General features: G+C 43.3%; 1 protein-coding gene across 3 annotated transcripts; it reads right to left on the minus strand.

Annotated features, from left to right (window-relative positions):
• Positions 1–5,115: 5,115 nt before the first annotated feature.
• Positions 5,116–16,656, minus strand: xmas (RRM_XMAS2 and SAC3_GANP domain-containing protein xmas). Of its 3 annotated transcripts, none has more exons than XM_067783642.1 (4): positions 16,638–16,656; positions 14,879–14,953; positions 13,254–14,817; positions 5,116–8,815 (listed from the first exon to the last, which is right to left on the minus strand). In XM_067783642.1, the coding sequence occupies exons 2-4, from the start codon at positions 14,932–14,934 to the stop codon at positions 5,336–5,338; spliced, it is 5,100 nt and encodes a 1,699-aa protein (XP_067639743.1). In that variant the 5' UTR covers positions 14,935–14,953; positions 16,638–16,656; the 3' UTR covers positions 5,116–5,335. The 3 variants fall into 3 exon arrangements, with proteins under 3 accessions (XP_067639743.1, XP_067639742.1, XP_067639741.1); XM_067783641.1 differs by lacking the exon at positions 16,638–16,656 and adding an exon at positions 16,288–16,306; XM_067783640.1 differs by lacking the exon at positions 16,638–16,656 and adding an exon at positions 15,015–16,110.
• Positions 16,657–17,274: the final 618 nt, after the last annotated feature.

Consider the following 17,274-nt stretch of genomic DNA (forward strand, 5'->3'; position numbering starts at 1 on the left):
TCTTCACAATGGAGGGCTGTAGAAGCGTTAATTGGCATAAAACCAAAAAATACGCTACCATCAACAATAACAAAAAATATTCAATTTCACGTGCCTCATTCACGAGCTAAGTAACACAATTGCTCTTTTCGTATACTGTTCTGTTAGCGCTGCCCCGGGGGAAGATGAAACAAATAACAACATAAACAATTTCGTCGTTTGCTTTTTCTTTATTATGAATGTTACGACTTATTTTTAGTCGTTAAGTTTCATAAATCTGTGTAATTTTGAGATTGTTGCTTAACTAGAAGAGCAGTTAATTTAAAGTACTTCTGACCAGGGATAAGAATAGGATTAGTAGAACTTGCAAAAGAAATAGTAATTATCATTTGTTAGATTTGTGCCAAATATTTAGCACTGAAGCATCGAAACAACGAAACTTGCTAAATCGCTAAAGTTGTAATAAAGTTCGCATTTTGGTAAAGCTAAAAAACTCATAACTTTTGGTTTATTTATGATGAAAATATCTTTGTTATCTTCTATATATAAACTCACTCTTATTGAAATATATTTGTTGATAAATCAGAGCTAAACATTTGATAATTTTTATGAACAATAATATTTCTTGGGAGTGTTAAATTTGTTTTGCATAATGATTCACAGGGACTTCGTGTACTTAGGTAGGGTGCATTGACACGATGTAAGAGGAAAATTTTAGAAGCGCTGTTCAAGACCGTACACTTCCCCAGCGGGTTATGGGGGTCAGAATATACCCGCGGTAGGTATGCCTATCCTAAGAGGCGACTAAAATAACAGATTCAAGGGGCTGTGTAGCGTAACCCTTTTAGGTTGCCAGCGCAATATATAGCTTCTTCAAACCCAATTGCTAGCCTCACCTGTCCGCGGCGAATCCTGTTTCACTAACAGACGGGGCTCTGGCGACCCCAAGCTCCTCATGGAACTTGGGGGTGGGGAGGGAGGGATGGCCTGAAGGTTTACTGTGGCCATATAAATCTTTCCCGAGATGGTCTGGCTTGCACCCTAATGGCGCTGTGTTGCAGGAACGTACCGGATCTGTATCCGGCAAAGGACCATCACATCGATAACACTCCCCAAAGCCTTCGGGGAGAAACATCGCTACAACAACAACAACCGTACACTGTGAGGGTTTTTCGAAGGAATAGTGTGGATCCGATGCAGAAAAAGCTAAGCATTTTTTTTTTTTTTTTTTTTTTTTAAACATGAATAGGAAATTTTTAGATTTTGTCGATTTCAAATTTGAGGATTCTGTTTTCAGCTATTTTTATCCCAATCCGGTGCTCCAATCAGAGCTTGAACCGGACGGACGTTGGCATAGTAAAACGACCGAAGCCCAATGAATTTCGTTGGGTTTTCCACTACATAATCGCAGTTTTTCGCATCATCCAATAGGCGCGACCGATCACAAATTGTACTCCCAGCGGGTTAGGGGGTTAGAATATACTCGCGGTAGGTATGTCTGTCGTAACAACCTCTTAGGTGCTCTTCCCATTTCGCCCGCTTGTCTTGTGGACGAACACAAGCGGGCGAAATGGGAAGAGCACCTAAGAGGTTGTTACGACAGACATACCTACCGCGAGTATATTCTAACCCCCTAACCCGCTGGGAGTACAATTTGTGATCGGTCGCGCCTATTGGATGATGCGAAAAACTGCGATTATGTAGTGGAAAACCCAACGAAATTCATTGGGTTGTAACCTCTCTACCGGTGTAGGTAAAATTTGGTCAACCGTAAAGTCCCTATCGAATCCGACTAAGCACAAAGACAAAGTTTCCATCGCCTTTGGCGATAAGGTGCTGTCGGATGCGAAAAAATGCGCGAGCGCTTTCTGCCGACAATATATAATGCATCCTACGGTCGACAAAGATAGACGGAGAGCCAATAGACACGCACATAAACACAAACTCAGCGCGTCACCAATTACCATCACCGCTAGAGAGGTTGAGGACACCATTGGTCGCGCTAAACCATCCAAAGCAGTGGGCCCAGACGGCATAGCCATGCCGATGCTTAAAAACCTAGGGAAAGAGGGTTTCAAATATTTAGCGCATGTCTTCAACCTGTCTCTTTCCACCTTTGTCATACCCGAGAAATGGAAAATGGCCAAGGTGGTCCCGCTACTAAAGCCTGGGAAACCAGCTAACGTAGGTGAGTCATATCGTCCGATATCTCTCCTATCGCCAGTGGCAAAGACGCTTGAAGCCATTTTGCTCCCTTATTTCCAAGCACATTTGCAGCTAGCACCTCATCAGCATGGCTTCAGAAAACTCCATAGCACTACCTCCGCACTAAATGTCATTAGCACCCAGATAAATTGCGGTTTGAATCAATATCCCCACCATAGAACAGTACGCGTAGCGTTAAACCTATCAAAAGCTTTTGATACGGTCAACCATAGCTCGTTACTGCAAGACCTGGAAGGGTCCACCCTTCCCCCATGTCTTAAAAGGTGGACCGCAAATTATCTGGGTGGTCGGCAGGCATCGGTGCAATTCAGAAACGAAACATCAAAACAAAGGAGAATTAAACAAGGGGTGCCACAGGGTGGTGTCCTATCCCCGCTTTTGTTTAATTTCTACATATCTAAGCTACCTTCACCACCGGAAGGAGTCACAATCGTTTCCTACGCCGATGACTGCACAATAATGGCCACAGGCCCAGGCCCAAAGATCGATGAGCTATGCAATAAAATAAACGGCTATCTCCCTGATCTCTCCAGTTGTTTCGCCTCGCGAAACCTGGCATTGTCACCGACTAAATCTTCCGCGACCTTATTTACAACATGGACGCCCCAAATGTCGACCATATTGAACATCCACGTCGATGGCACTACGCTACCGACTGTCCTACACCCCAAAATCTTGGGTGTGACGTTTGATCAGGATCTACATTTTGGTGCGCACGCAACCGCAATTGTTCCAAGAATTCAGAGCCGTAATAAAATCCTCAAATCCCTTGCTGGCAGTACCTGGGGAAAAGATAAAGAAACGCTCTTGACCACATACAAAGCAATTAGCCAGCCGATTACGTGCTACGCGTCACCCATATGGTCGCCAAGCCTAAAAACCACCCACTGGAAGAAACTACAGGCCTGCCAAAATACTGCTCTCAGAATCGCCACGGGCTGTCTTCTTATGTCCCCAGAACACCATCTGCATAATGAGGCGAGAATACTCCCCATCAGGGAGAGAAATGAGATGCTGACCAAACAGTTTCTGTTGAATACCCAGAAACCTGGGCATCCCAACAGACATCTGATTGAAGAACCAGCACCGCCTAGGGGCCTAAGGAGTCATCTCCGTAAGCATTTTGAGGAAATACGGCACCTGAGAACCCAGCCGTATGAAGCGAAAAAACACAAGCAGGTCCTTGGTGAACTCCATAGACAGGCGTCGGACCTTTATGTCGGGAATTGCACGGTGAATCCAGTACTTGAAGAAAAATATCCAGAACTCGCAGAAGAGGAACGCATACTCCCCAGGGAAACGCGTGTCACTCTTGCTCAACTTCGTTCTGGATACTGTAACAGGTTAAACTCTTACCTATCCAGAATCAACCCCGACATACAAAATGTATGCCCTGCTTGCAATGTGTCCCCACATGACACCAACCATCTCTTTAATTGTAATGTGGAACCAACGCCTCTAACACCCCTTTCCTTATGGTCCACCCCTGTTGAAACGGCAAGTTTCCTTGGACTCCCGTTAGAGGATATTGATGACAATTTGTGATCGGTCGCGGCTGTTAGGTGGGGCGAGCATTGCTACAACAACAACAACAACAACATGTCTGTCGTAAGAGGCGACTAAAATACGAAATAGATTCAAATGGTTGTGTAGCGCAACCCTTTCAAGTGGTTGCCAGCGCAAATATAGCTTCTCCAACCCAATTGTCAACCCCACCTATCTGTGGCGAATCCTGTTTCGTTAACAGCCGAGACTCTGGCGACCACAAACTACTCATGGATCTAGGTGGTGGGAGGGCGGTGTGGCCTAGAAGGTCGCATGTGGTCATACCAAGTCGTTCCCGAGACGGTCGGGCTTGGTACCGGAACGTTTCGGGTTTGCATCCGGCAAAGGACCAGCACATCGAAAAGACCCCAAAGCCTTCGGAAACCTTATCGCTACAACAACAACACCAACCTAGAGCTTCTAGGAATGTGACTTCAACGAAGGTATGAGTTCGATGTCGCAGTCCTATGGCTTCTGTGCTGGCATATGGTATAAGGGCCAGGATGCGTGGTAGCGACTGGTGGTTGGGATTGCTACTGTTCGCACGTCGGGAATTGTAGCTCCTAGAAACACCCGATTGGCGCGATCAACAATAAGCCAGCATTGGTGGTAATCGTTAAAACTGTGCCACGAGAGTCATGAATATTAGTAGATAATTGATAGCAACCGTAAGTCGCCTTTGTGCGTGACCAGCATGTAGCCACAAATGATTTAAAGAAATCGTGCCGACGACGGGTATTACGAGTTAGCCGAGAACATCTCCTTCGGTGAAACTACGCTACAAAAGTGTGACCATTTTAAGAATTTCTCACTCTCTCCGCAAGAAGCTACTCCCGAAATTTTCTGAACGATACGCGAGGTTTTGAGGCAAAAACCGCGGATCTTTCCGAAATGGCCGAAACGTCGATTTCCTTAAATACGTATAAACAAAACCTTTCCAAATATTATTTTTTTTAATTTTCGCTTTACAAGACTCCCAGATACTCATCCGCAAGTTAATGATATTGTTCCAGATCGTCAAACATACCATTGACGTCAGCAGTATGTTTCCATATTCATTAGTTGTGGACAATGTGATACTCTGAAGTCCAGCTATTCAATTAAGAGGTTTACGCTGATCCCTTTGTCGGCGCGCCGGCCACTATCATACATAATGTATGTCTGGGTTGATTCTGGATAGGTAAGAATTTAACCTGTTACAATATCCAGATCGAAGTTGAGATAGAAACATGCGCGTTTCCCTGGGAGGTTGTTAAGCAGACAAATCCTATATCAAGCTGTAGCGGATTTATTGGCACCGCCATCAACCAATGAAGTTGTTTTTGACCGATTCCAGGGTACACATTGGGCGTTTGAAAATAGTGCTTTTTTGAAAGTTTACAAATCTCAATTTATTTCTAAGTATAATTTTTTGTACATATGTAAATATAAAATTTAAATGTGCATATTTAATGGTATATTCTTAAAAGTTACATAAATATGAAATTTTAATTTTGCTTCCCTTGTTTTCCCATCAAATCAAGTAAAGTTTATAATGAATACAACCCAAATGTCCTCGCTTCCTTAGGCACCCCAATCTGTTATTTTACTGTGACAAGTCGTGAGCCCGACGGGTGCGATCCTGTACCGCTTCCACTTTCTCAATAACATTAAATGCACGTTTCAAAACCTCTTCTATATCATCAGGGCTATCCTCTTTGACAGTTGTAAGTTTACGTTTATGACGACGTCTTGCTGGGGTTATGGTCATACCATCGCCACCGCCTTCATCACCTACTTGGCAGCAACTGGTGTTGGTGTAACTACCCACTGCGGTAACGCCTTCTAAGTCGCTATTAATTTCGCAAAGCTTTGACATAAAATTTATTTCATACGAACCAAATTCTTTCGCTAGCTCAAATTGATAAATGCTTGCATCTAAGTCACGTGACAACTCAGTTGTATCAGCACTGACTGTTTGTTTTTTTAGGGAGTAAAATTTTGCTTCGGCCTTGAGCGAAACCTCTTCAGCTTGCTTTATGATTTCATTGAGAGCATCACCACTAAGCGCTGCCGTTTCATCAGGCAATTCTTTGGACAACGAACTAGTATATTCTTCCTTTTCAAGAGTAGAGTAATCAATTTTTACTGCTTCTACAGCTTTATTATTCAGCCACCAAGGGATAAGTAAGTAATCTTCGAGAGCTTGACTATTATAAATAATTTCTTGGGGTAATTTGTTGCCGCTGACATCGTATTCTTTAAGTACTGCTTGAATCTGGGTAAAAGCAACAGACTTCAGTACCGGCAAAAAGTTTATAGCTTTTAAACGTGCTTCCAGTTCAATATCGGAGAGTTCAGGACGATTAAGTTGCTCTATCAGAGCTTTTACAGCTTGATAACTAGCAGCATTGGCAGCTTCCTCATCATTTGTTATACACGAGCTAACATAGTTCAGCAACCATAACTCCCAGCCAACGACTTCGCCGAAGTGTGGTAGCCCTTCAACGGATGCCAAAAGTAGACGTTTTAAAAATCGTGTAATTTGTGTTTGGCGTTGCGTAGATTTCCAGTCTTTAGGGAAATGTTCCAACCCCAGTGGTATATCTACCTCAAGTTTAGGCACAAATTTACGCAACTCCTCTGCGAATTCGGGCGCTTCCTCAATATCTTCAATAGCCAATTGTATCACACGTTGTACTGCTTCATTATATAACTCCACCAAATGTGGCAAAGTGCTACAAATCTTTGCGAATGAGGGATTTTGTTCAGCGGAAAACTGCCAACGTTGCCACAATTCCTCTCCTAAGCAAGAGTCCAGCCAACTTTGCAAATTTTGCATCTCTAAAGCCTCTACCGCCTGCCTGCAGAAGCTGCTCTCTCTAGCGACATAGCGCAGAGCACGGCCCATTAAATGCGGAAAAGAGAATTGATTTTTAGATTGTAGACAACCAAAGAATTTGTAAGTTGATACTGCACCTCCTTCACTTTTGCCCACTAAACTCTCCATTTCCAGCACGTCACTCAGCTCCAACTCATCCGTGTATTGCCCATCGTAGACGATAAAGGCGACTGGTACCGACTTATGCAAATGACTTAATTTGATGAGGTGATGTATGCGTTTGCGAGTGCTATGTATATTATCACAAGCCATAAGGCAAATAATGGCATCCGCGTGATCGCATTCGTTACGTACTACGTGTCCACTTTCTGCCACGGCGGGTATTCCGCACAACTTTCGCACGCACAATGCTACATCTTTGTCCATAGCGCAGATGTAAGGGCTTGTGCTCGTATTTTCATTATCCTCTGCGGATGTATGGTGTACGCGTCGCACATATTTCTCCAACCATTTATTACACAGACTCTCGAATCCAGGCAACTCATCGGTGTCGTTTGGTAAAGTCAATAGTAGTTTGAAGTACCTGTTTCGTTGAAGATGTCCACGTTTGATTGCATTCTTACGTATGCTATGAGCTCGCACAATTTCGAAAATATCCAGTGTCACGTGAGGCGCTCTTGGGGTGTCTGGATGTTTCCAAAGTAAGAGTTGAAAGTTACATGGTTCACCATGACGATAACGTTTGATCATTTCCATATTTTCCGATTCACTTGGATGCATTACTTTGGCAGTTTGTTCAGCCCGGGTATCCATAGTCACCCAGATGGGTGTAGACTCCATGAGAGCATGTTGCTTTTGTTTTTTACGAGTATAACGTAGCCACCGCTTAAAGTAGCGACTGAGTATGATTTGATCATGGCACATAATGGCATATTCCTCATTTGTCAACTCATCGAGCTGCATGGCTATACACTGATCTAGTAACAAATCAGCTAACCGTTGGCATTCGAATTCGAAATTTCTGTATTTAGACAGCTCGGTTTTTGCTAAACTGGCTATTTCCATCTCAACGAAACTATTCACGTCATCAACGGTAATGCGTTCAGCCCGCAGCTGAAGCGCTTTTAGAGTTTCTTCCTTTTCACGCTCAGTTGCGCGTCGGCGCGCAGCTGCTTCCTTCTCTTTTTGTTCCTGCTGACGCTGTCTCTCCAACTCACGCTGTTGGTTAAGTTTCGCCTCAGCTGAAATATCCGCGCCATCTTCCAGGCCCTCATCCGACCATCCATCATCAGCTTTGGGTGAGTTTTGAGACAATTGGTTAAAAGAGACGCTACCAAAAACATTTTTCGGCGTCTCATTCAAACCCATTAAAGGCTTCCCCAAACCCGACAACACGGGCCGTGTATTGAAATGTTGAAATACGCTGTCGTTCCGCATGGGCTCTGGCAACTTCGTTTGTTGGAATGTTCCAGCTGTCGATTTAACTGCGCTACTAAATATATTGTCACCTTTACTGCAAGCACTATCGAATAAGAAACCACCAGCAGCCGAAGATGATTTAGTGGCACCAGTTGCGTTACCTCCAAATATAGATGAACTTCCAAAGCCAACAAAGCCGCTACCAGCATTCGTTGAAGATGCCTTTGCAACAAAAGGAGTCTTGAAAAGCCCACTATCATCATCTTTTGCTGTCGCATCGAATAAACTGGAACCATCAGCACTGTTATTAGAAATAGGCTCATTTTGCATCTGTGGTGCTTCAAATTTGAAACTGGCTAGCACCGCTGACTGCGCTGATGTCACCTTGGGTTGCACAAATTTATTACCTCCAATGGCGGAAGATCCGAGAGTTTTTTTCGGCATTTGTGGTGTTTTAAATTGTGCTTGCTGTTGCTTTGGCGAGGTAGACGATAATGTAGTCTTTGGCACTTTAAAAATGTTTGCATCCGTGAGTTGAGATGGCGGTGCTGCAATAGGCGTCAGGATGAGAGGTGGTGTATTAGGTCGCTTTTGTACTTTTAATTTATCCTGTTGCTGTTGCTTTTTCTCTAAGTCTCGTTGTTGTCTACGTTCTTCTGCTGCCTTACCGCGTAGTTGATCGTCTGCTGTCCATGCAAGATCCTTAAGCAGGCCATAATCGTCGAAGCTATTATGAGGCACATGACTCTCAAATATATCCGCAGATTCCAGTATATGACCATAAATACATTCCCCAACACTGACTGTGCGCTTTGATTCTACCAACTAGATGGGATAAGAAATAAAGATGTACAAAATTATATTCAGAAGGATATGTTGTTGTTGTAGTTGTAGCAGTGCTTCGCTCCATCCAATAATTGCGACTGATTACAAATTGTTATCAATATCCTCTAACGGGAGTCCAAAGAAACTTGCTGTTTCAACAGGGGTGGACCATAATGAGAGGGGTGTTGGAGGCGTTGGTTCCACATTATAATTAAAGAGATGGTTGGTGTCATGTGGGGACACATTGCAAGCGGGGCATACAGTTTGTATGTCGGGGTTGATTCTGGATATGTAAGAGTTTAACCTGTTACAGTATCCAGAACGAAGTTGAGCCAGAGTGACTCGCGTTTCCCTGGGGAGTATACGTTCCTCTTCCGCAAGTTTTGGGTAATGTTCCCCGAGTACTGAATTCACCGGGCAATTCCCGGCATAGAGGTCCGACGCCTGTTTGTGGAGTTCACCAACCTGCTTGTGTTTTTTTGCTTCATACGGCTGAGTTCTCAGGTGCCGTATTTCCTCAAAATGCTTTCGGAGATGACTCGTTAAGTCCCTAGGCGGTGCTGGCTCATCAATCAGATGTCTGTTGGGATGCCCAGGTTTCTGGGTATTTAACAGGAACTGTTTGATTAGCATCTCATTTCTCTCCCTTATGGGGAGTATTCTCGCCTCGTTATGTAGATGGTGTTCTGGGGACATAAGAAGACAGCCCGTGGCGGTTCTGAGCGCAGTATTTTGGCAGGCCTGTAGCTTCTTCCAGTGGGTAGTTTTTAGGCTTGGCGACCATTTAGGGGACGCGTAGTACGCAAACGGCTGGCCAATTGCTTTGTATGCGGTAATGAGCGTTTCTTTGTCTTTTCCCCAAGTACTGCCAGCAAGGGATTTGAGGATTTTATTACAGCTCTGGTTTTTAGGAACAATTGCGGCTGCGTGCTCACCAAAATGTAGATCCTGATCAAACGTCACACCCAAGATTTTGGGGTGTAGGACAGTCGGTAGCGTAGTGCCATCGACGTGGATGTTCAAAATGGTCGACATTTGGGACGTCCAAGTTGTAAATAGGGTCGCGGATGATTTAGTCGGTGATAATGCCAGGTTTCGCGAGGCGAAAAAACTGGAGAGATCAGGGAGGTAGCCGTTTATTCTGTTGCAAAGCTCATCGATCTTTGGGCCCGGGCCTGTGGCCATTATTGTGCAGTCATAGGCGTAAGAAACGATAGTAACTCCTTCTGGTGGCGAAGGTAGTTTTGATATGTAAAAATTAAACAAAAGTGGGGATAGGACACCACCCTGAGGCACCCCTTGTTTAATTCTTCTTGGCTTTGATATTTCGTTTCTGAATTGCCTGCCGACCACCCAGATAATTTGCGGTCCACCTTTTAAGACATGGGGGAAACATGGGGGAAGGGTAGACCCTTCCAAGTCTTGCAGTAACGTGCCATGGTTGACCGTATCAAAAGCTTTTGATAGCTCTAGCGCTACGAGTACTGTTCTATGGTGGGGCTTCTGATTTAAACCACAATTTATCTGGGAGCTAATGGCATTTAGCGCGGTGGTGGTGCTATGGAGTTTTCTAAAGCCATGCTGATGACAGGCTAGCTGCAAATTTGCTTTGAAGTGGAGGAGCAAAATGGCTTCAAGCGTCTTGGCTACTGGCGATAGGAGAGATATCGGGCGATATGACCCGCGGTAGGTATGCCTGTCGTAAGAGGCGACTAAAATACCAGATTCAAGGGGTGTGTAGCGCAACCCTTCAGGTTGCCAGCGCAATATATAGCTTCTCCAAACCCAATAGTCAACCTCACCTATCAGCGGCGAATCCTGTTTCACTAACAGACGAGGCTCTGGAGACCCCAAGCTCCTCATGGAACTTGGGGTTGGGGAGGGAGGAGATGGCCTGAAGGTTTAATGTGGCCACATAAATCGTTCCCGAGATGGTAGGGCTAGCACCTTAATGGTGCTGTGGTACCGGAGCGTACTGGATCTGTATCCGGCAAAGGACCATCACATCGATAACACTCCCCAAAGCCTTCGGGGTGCAACCTTATCGCTACAACAACAACAACAACTCTCCTATATTAGCTGGTTTCCCAGGCTTTAGTAGCGGGACAACCTTGGCCATTTTGCATTTTTCGGGTATGACTAAGGTGGAAAGAGACAGGTTGAAGACATGTGCTAAATATTTGAAACCCTCTTTCCCTAGGCTTTTAAGCATCATTTTTGTCGACCGTAGAATGCATTATGTATTGTCCGCAGAAAGCGCTCGCGCATTGTTTCGCATCCGACAGCACTTTGTCGCCAAAGGCCATGGAAACTTTGTCATTGTGCCTAGACGGATTCGATAGGGACTTTACAGTGGACCAAAGTTTACTTACACCGGCAGAGAGCTTACAACCGCTTAGGTGCTCCTCCCATTTCGCCCGCTTGTGTTCATCCACAAGCAATCTGATGCGTTGGTTTATATCCCTTATTTGGGGTCGCCGGGATCGAGCTGTCTTATAAGGTCACGTTCTCTCGCTAAATTTGCGGCCTCTGCCGGAAAGTGGGGCTGAATTTCGGGAATTCTACCGGCGGGAATGAAACGAGCCGAGGCGCAGACTACGGGACGTCCTAGGATGTGAACAGCAAGGAGCCACAAAAGATTTATAGAAGTTACGTGGACGTCTGGTTTTGGGGTCTAGCCCAGAACAACCTGTCCGATGCAACCATCCCTTACACGAGACACACTGACAAGAGTATGACCGTCCTAAAAAGATTCTTTTCCGGCAGATGCAGCAAAACCATTTCTCAGGACCGGGGTCAGGAGAGACCCGGATTGGGTTCGATACCTTCCCGGAGCAAGAGAATATGGAGCAGTCCCGCTGCAAGGAGCTGCTGGGAGCATGACAATTTGTGGGAGGGACGCAACAAATTAAATGGGGTTACACTGAAGTGGCTGTCCTTGGTCGGGAAAAATCCCCAGTCGCTCCGGTACATAGAACCGACGGCCTTGGGGAGCGACGTGTGTGTGTCACATTTTGTATGTCTGGGTTGATTCTGGATAGGTAAGAGTTTAACCTGTTGCAGCATCCAGAACGAAGTTGAGCTAGAGTGACTCGCGTTTCCCTGGGGAGTATGCGTTCCTCTTCCGCAAGTTTTGGGTACTGTTCTTTGAGTACTGGATTCATCGGGCAATTCCTGGTATAAAGGTCCGACGTCTGTTTGTGGAGTTCACTGAGGACCTGCTTATGTTTTTTGGCTTCATACGGCTGAATTCTCAGGTGCCGTATTTCTTCATAATGCTTACGGAGATGACTCCTTAAGCCCCTGGGCGGTGTAGGCTCATCAATCAGATGTCTGTAGGGATGCCCAGGTTTCTGGGTATTCAACAGGAACTGTTTGGTTAGCATCTCATTTCTCTCCCTGATGGGGAGTATTGTCGCCTCATTATGTAGATGGTGTTCTGGGGACATAAGAAGACAGCCCGTGGCGGTTCTGAGAGCGGTATTTTGGCAGGCCTGTAGCTTCTTCCAGTGAGTAGTTTTTAGGCTTGGCGACTATTTAGGGGACGCGTAGCATGCAATCGGCTGGCCAATTGCTTTGTAAGTGGTAATGAGCGTTTCTTTGACTTTTCCCCAACTACTGCCAGCAAGAGATTTGAGGATTTTATTACGCCGTACAATTGCGGCTGCATGCTCACCAAAAAGTAGATCCTGATCAAACGTCACACTCAAGATTTTGGGTTGTAGGACAGTCGGTAGCGTAGTGCAATCGACGTGGATGTTCAAAATGGCAACATTTGGGACGTCCATGTTGTAAATAGGTCGCGGAGGATTTAGTCGGTGATAATGCCAAGTTTCGCGAGGGAAAAAAACTGGAGAGATCAGGGAAGTAGCCGTTTATTCTGTTGCAAAGTTCATCGCTCTGTGGGCCTGGGCCAGTGGCCATTATTGTGCAGTCATCGGCGTAGGAAACGATAGTAATTCCTTCTGGTGGTGAAGGTAACTTTGATATGTAAAAGTTAAATAAAAGTGGGGATAGAACACCACCCTGTGGCACCCTTGTTAAATTCTTCTTGATTTTGCTGTTTCGTTTCTAAATTGCACCGATGCGTGCCGACCACCCAGATAATTTGCGGTCCAACGTTTAAGACATGAGGTATTTGGGTTTGTTTTAAGGGTAAGTATTAATTAAATGATTCATCCTCTTACCAACAACCACAATATCTTCATAAATAAACTTCTGAAAGATGTGTAGAAGGTCATTTTCATATACCCGCCAAACATTACGAATGCATTTCGTGAGTACGAACTGGCGCCTCTTATTAATCTACTTCTCTTTGCTACTGTAAAATTTCGTTGGGTGGTGTTGGCAACTTTTATATTTGACGTCCCGACTTTTTTAGTTTTGCACACCTATGTTTCTAGAAAAAGAGCTGACAATATCAGCAAATAAAACTTACATTCAATGCTCGATCCATAGCATAATCTATATCAGGACGATGTAAACGATCCAACAATACGCGTTGTCCATCACATTTCAAGCCATGATAAGTGAAATATTGTGCAGCTGCTTTCTCGTCTTCAAAACCCAGTATCCCTGTAAGATATGACAGCGGTAGAAGTACCGCATTCTTGCGCCAATTATGTGATTTATTTATCGCCTCCATAGCACGCCAACGTAGTTTATTAAAATAGCCAAGTAAGATGCAAGCACTCAAATAAGAAGTCTCAGTTTCACGTATCATAGTGAAGAATCGTACATAATTATTATTTTGCAGAGCATTATAAAATGCAATAGACTGTTTAATTTCTTTTGAATTTTGTATTTGTACAGGCAATTGTTTTAGTTCCCACAGAAAATTCGAGTCACCCATATTTAGCAATACAATATAACTGCGAAACTCAGCTTCACATGGACAGTGTATGCCTTTGATTCGCAAATCATGATACATATACTTAAGTGATTGTAGACATTTGGTTAAATTTTCCGCATTAATTTTCTTATCGAACACCGATGGATCTTCAGCAACCAAGCGTGCAGCACAATGTATATGGAAACGTGCGCATTGCTCGACCAACTGGACAGTGGCCAATGAGCAAAGCTCTTGTTGGGTGATATCTTTACGTATGGAGCGTGTGCGATCCCAAACAAAATGAAACCAATCAGCTATAGATGTTTGTGGATCATTACATAAATCCATTATGCGATGCATAAGGTATAACATGGTCATTTGTAAAACACTTTCAGGGCGTAATTCATGTGCTAATGGTACTTCCTGATCAGCGCTACTTCTTGAATATTCCTTGATAGCACGCTGGTGTGAAATGGAGGAAATATTGCCTTCATCGTCATTACACATTTCAAATGTTGAGACTTGACGTTGAAATTCGCGCATCAAACGCTCTTTTTCGGGGCACATGTCTGGACAAATACCTTTGGTGCTTTCTACTTTTTTAATATCAGTTTGACGCGGTCTAATTAAGCGCATTAGTTTATCGCGTGCATCCAAAACACGATATTTCTCTTCAAATGTGTATGCCGGTCTACGTAATATTGCTTCATATTCTTGTCGTAAGGCTGTATCTACTTTAGTTAATTCTGTTGTTGAAGGTGTTGAAGACTTCAACGACTTGAATGCTGGCGGTGATAATTGTATGGCGGATTTTTGTGAGCGTGATGCCATACCTTTATGTGGTGGTAGCAGTGCTGTCGATGGAATTCTATAGGCAGGAAGACTCTCCCGCAAGCCCATAGCATCTAGTTCCGCTTGCACTTCGGGATTTACCCATTCTTCAGTATTCTGCACATGTGCTACTTCCCGTTTAGCATATTCCACTTTAAACTCTTTTCCATTAAATTCACCACCTTGATCGAGTGCACGTTCCGCCTGAGCTTCCGTCTCATACTCCACTGTACAACTCTGACGGCTTGGCCGCAATATGAAACGTGTGATTTTACCGTATTTACTAAAGTGGTTTTTTGCAACCAATTTATCCAAAAAGAGATCAGGAATCTTTTCGCATCTAAATTTGTTTACATTTGAATTATTTTGTTGCATGTATGTTAATATTTTTTTATACTCACGAAATGGCTTTGTAATTGATGCCATCATCCCATCCAGTTTCAGAGTCCCCCAGCATGATGCAACAAAAATTTGTGCTTTAAATTGAATTGAAAACGTTAATACAATAATAATTATAATATAACAAATGAGAAATACCAAATGTTGAAAATATATGTAAATTGATAGAAATAGAAAATTAAACGCGCTAAACCGCCTAGTTTTATATGTCAAAATATAATTGATTTTTCGAGGAGTCTTATTAATCCATACACGCAAATAAAAGCACCGAAAAAGGGATATTAGCAGCACTGCACTGCACTACAAAATATTCTTTGCATGTATTCTTATGAGGCAATTCACACCTAGCGTCAGCAGCACTGCGCCACCCGGCACAGCGCGGCAAATTTGATCAACTAGGCAAAAAAGCCGAGTTGGCAGACTCCGGTCTTGTCTTTTCGCGCGAACGGTCGTACGGGTCATCCTCTACTCAACGTAAATTATCGGGCCTCTTACGTTGAGTGAAAAATTAAAATAGGCCACAAGGTTGGCTGCGGTGCCTCCCTAGGGCGTTTTGGCGGAGTTGGGAGATGCGTTGCCTCCCTGACCTGGAGTTGGGGCAGTTTCGGGTTCTCCTAACAGGAGTCAAAAACTCGTGCATATTTAATAACTGGCGTGGCGCCATTAAAGCCAATTCGCTTTAAATACATACATAATTGATCGTAACGGGTCGTGAAAGACACTTGGCAACAAGCCTCTGAAAATAAATGTTTATATACACACATACTAATAAAAAATAAAAATTCTCGAAAATAAACGGGACAATTTAACGGAGTGTATATAATCGATGCTGAAAAAGCATGCTCAATTTACATACTACGCAATGTCATTGCATACATCTAACTGCAAATTTTATTGAAAAAAAAAACGGGATCGAAAATACCCTTGCTATATACTTAATGTACAGTCATGCATACATGACGAGTGAAGATAAATTTTATAAAATATAACATTAAATACAAAAAAGACAATCACGTGACCAATTTGACAAACCAGGGTGGAGGTGGCTCCTACAACAAAGCAAACCAAGTGCAATCAATAAAGTCATTTCAATCATGCATACATGACGAATGAATATAAATCCTATAAAATATAACATTAAATACAAAAAAGACAATTACGTGACCAATTTGACAAACCAGGGTGGAGGTGGCTCCTACAACAAAGCAAACCAAGTGCAATCAATAGTCTTTTCAATCATGCATACATGACGAATGAATATAAATCCTACAAAATATAACATTAAATACAAAAAAGACAAGTACGAGACCATTTTGACAAACCGAGGGTGGAGGTTGCTCCTATAATGTAAAGCAAACCAACGGCAATCAATCAAGTAATTTTAAGTGTTTACAACAAAAACTAAAAATACCAAATATAAATATAAGCACTGATACTACCAGGTAGTAACAAATTAAACGGAAAACACTATCAACATACAACCAAGGAAATACATCACTACCCAAGTACAACCTGGCGCTATACGGACACATAAAGATCCGTGCCATTATCAATACTCACAAAACGAGTATTCAAAGCCAAAAAAAAAAAAAAAGCCGAGTTGGGAAGTGTCGCGCAGTCCTGCTTCCGATAGATGTGAATTGCCTCATAAGAATACATGCAAAGAATTTTGCACCATCTTTTTTCAATCTGGGCAAAAGAGTGTGGAACTCTCCTTCCTCATATCTTGAGGATGAGATGTCTTAGACCCATAGCCACGACATTTTTCTTTTCCTTTCCTCTTCTTCGCAAAAAAATGAAATAATTAAAGCTTCAAAAACTGTGTCGTCCATTTTGCAAACAAAAATAAACAGAAACTTTTGCCGCAATGTGTCGCTCGATTGCCGCTTAATGTGAATTGCCAAAATATGTCGCTCTGTGAGGCGCCGCTGCTGCTACGTGTCGCGCAGCGTAATGTGCGCGTACCTTTAAAGCTAAGGCCACATTGGGCTTCATTACTCTGCGCTTCACTTTTTTGCTGGGATGCACCTTAACGTTAAGCTAATCGTTTATAAAAAAATTTCCAGAGTTTCCGTTGAAACACTTCGAAATATTATGGATAAGGAAATTATCAAGATAAATTGTATCTCGTTTTTAACCGAAACGAAAAGCTTTCGTTAACGTTAAAAACGTTAACAAAAACGTGATACTTTATGTTTGAATTGTGCTGGCAATGCTATAGCCATGGTGAAGCCGTAAGGTGGTAGCAGTGAGCGGACGTACACACACAAACTCCATTTAATTTGTATGTGTAATTCGTTGGTGGTAATGTCAAAAATACTCTGAGGAATGTTCGTACTGTCAAAATTCATGAGAAAAGTTGCAATCAGCTTGGCTAATGCTTTCACCTTTAATGACT

Source organism: Eurosta solidaginis, chromosome 4 (genome assembly GCF_040869045.1).
Source record: "Eurosta solidaginis isolate ZX-2024a chromosome 4, ASM4086904v1, whole genome shotgun sequence".
Lineage (NCBI taxonomy): Eukaryota > Metazoa > Arthropoda > Insecta > Diptera > Tephritidae > Eurosta > Eurosta solidaginis.

Excerpts from the sequence above, each read along its gene's own strand:
- xmas (XM_067783642.1), bottom strand. The coding sequence starts at position 14,934 with ATGCTGGGGGACTCTGAAACTGGATGGGATGATGGCATCAATTACAAA. Across the intron at positions 14,818-14,878 it reads ATCAATTACAAAGCCATTTC|ATGCGAAAAGATTCCTGATC; the intron begins GTGAGTATAAAA and ends AAACAAATTTAG. Across the intron at positions 8,816-13,253 it reads CTATGGATCGAGCATTGAAT|TTGGTAGAATCAAAGCGCAC; the intron begins GTAAGTTTTATT and ends TATCCCATCTAG.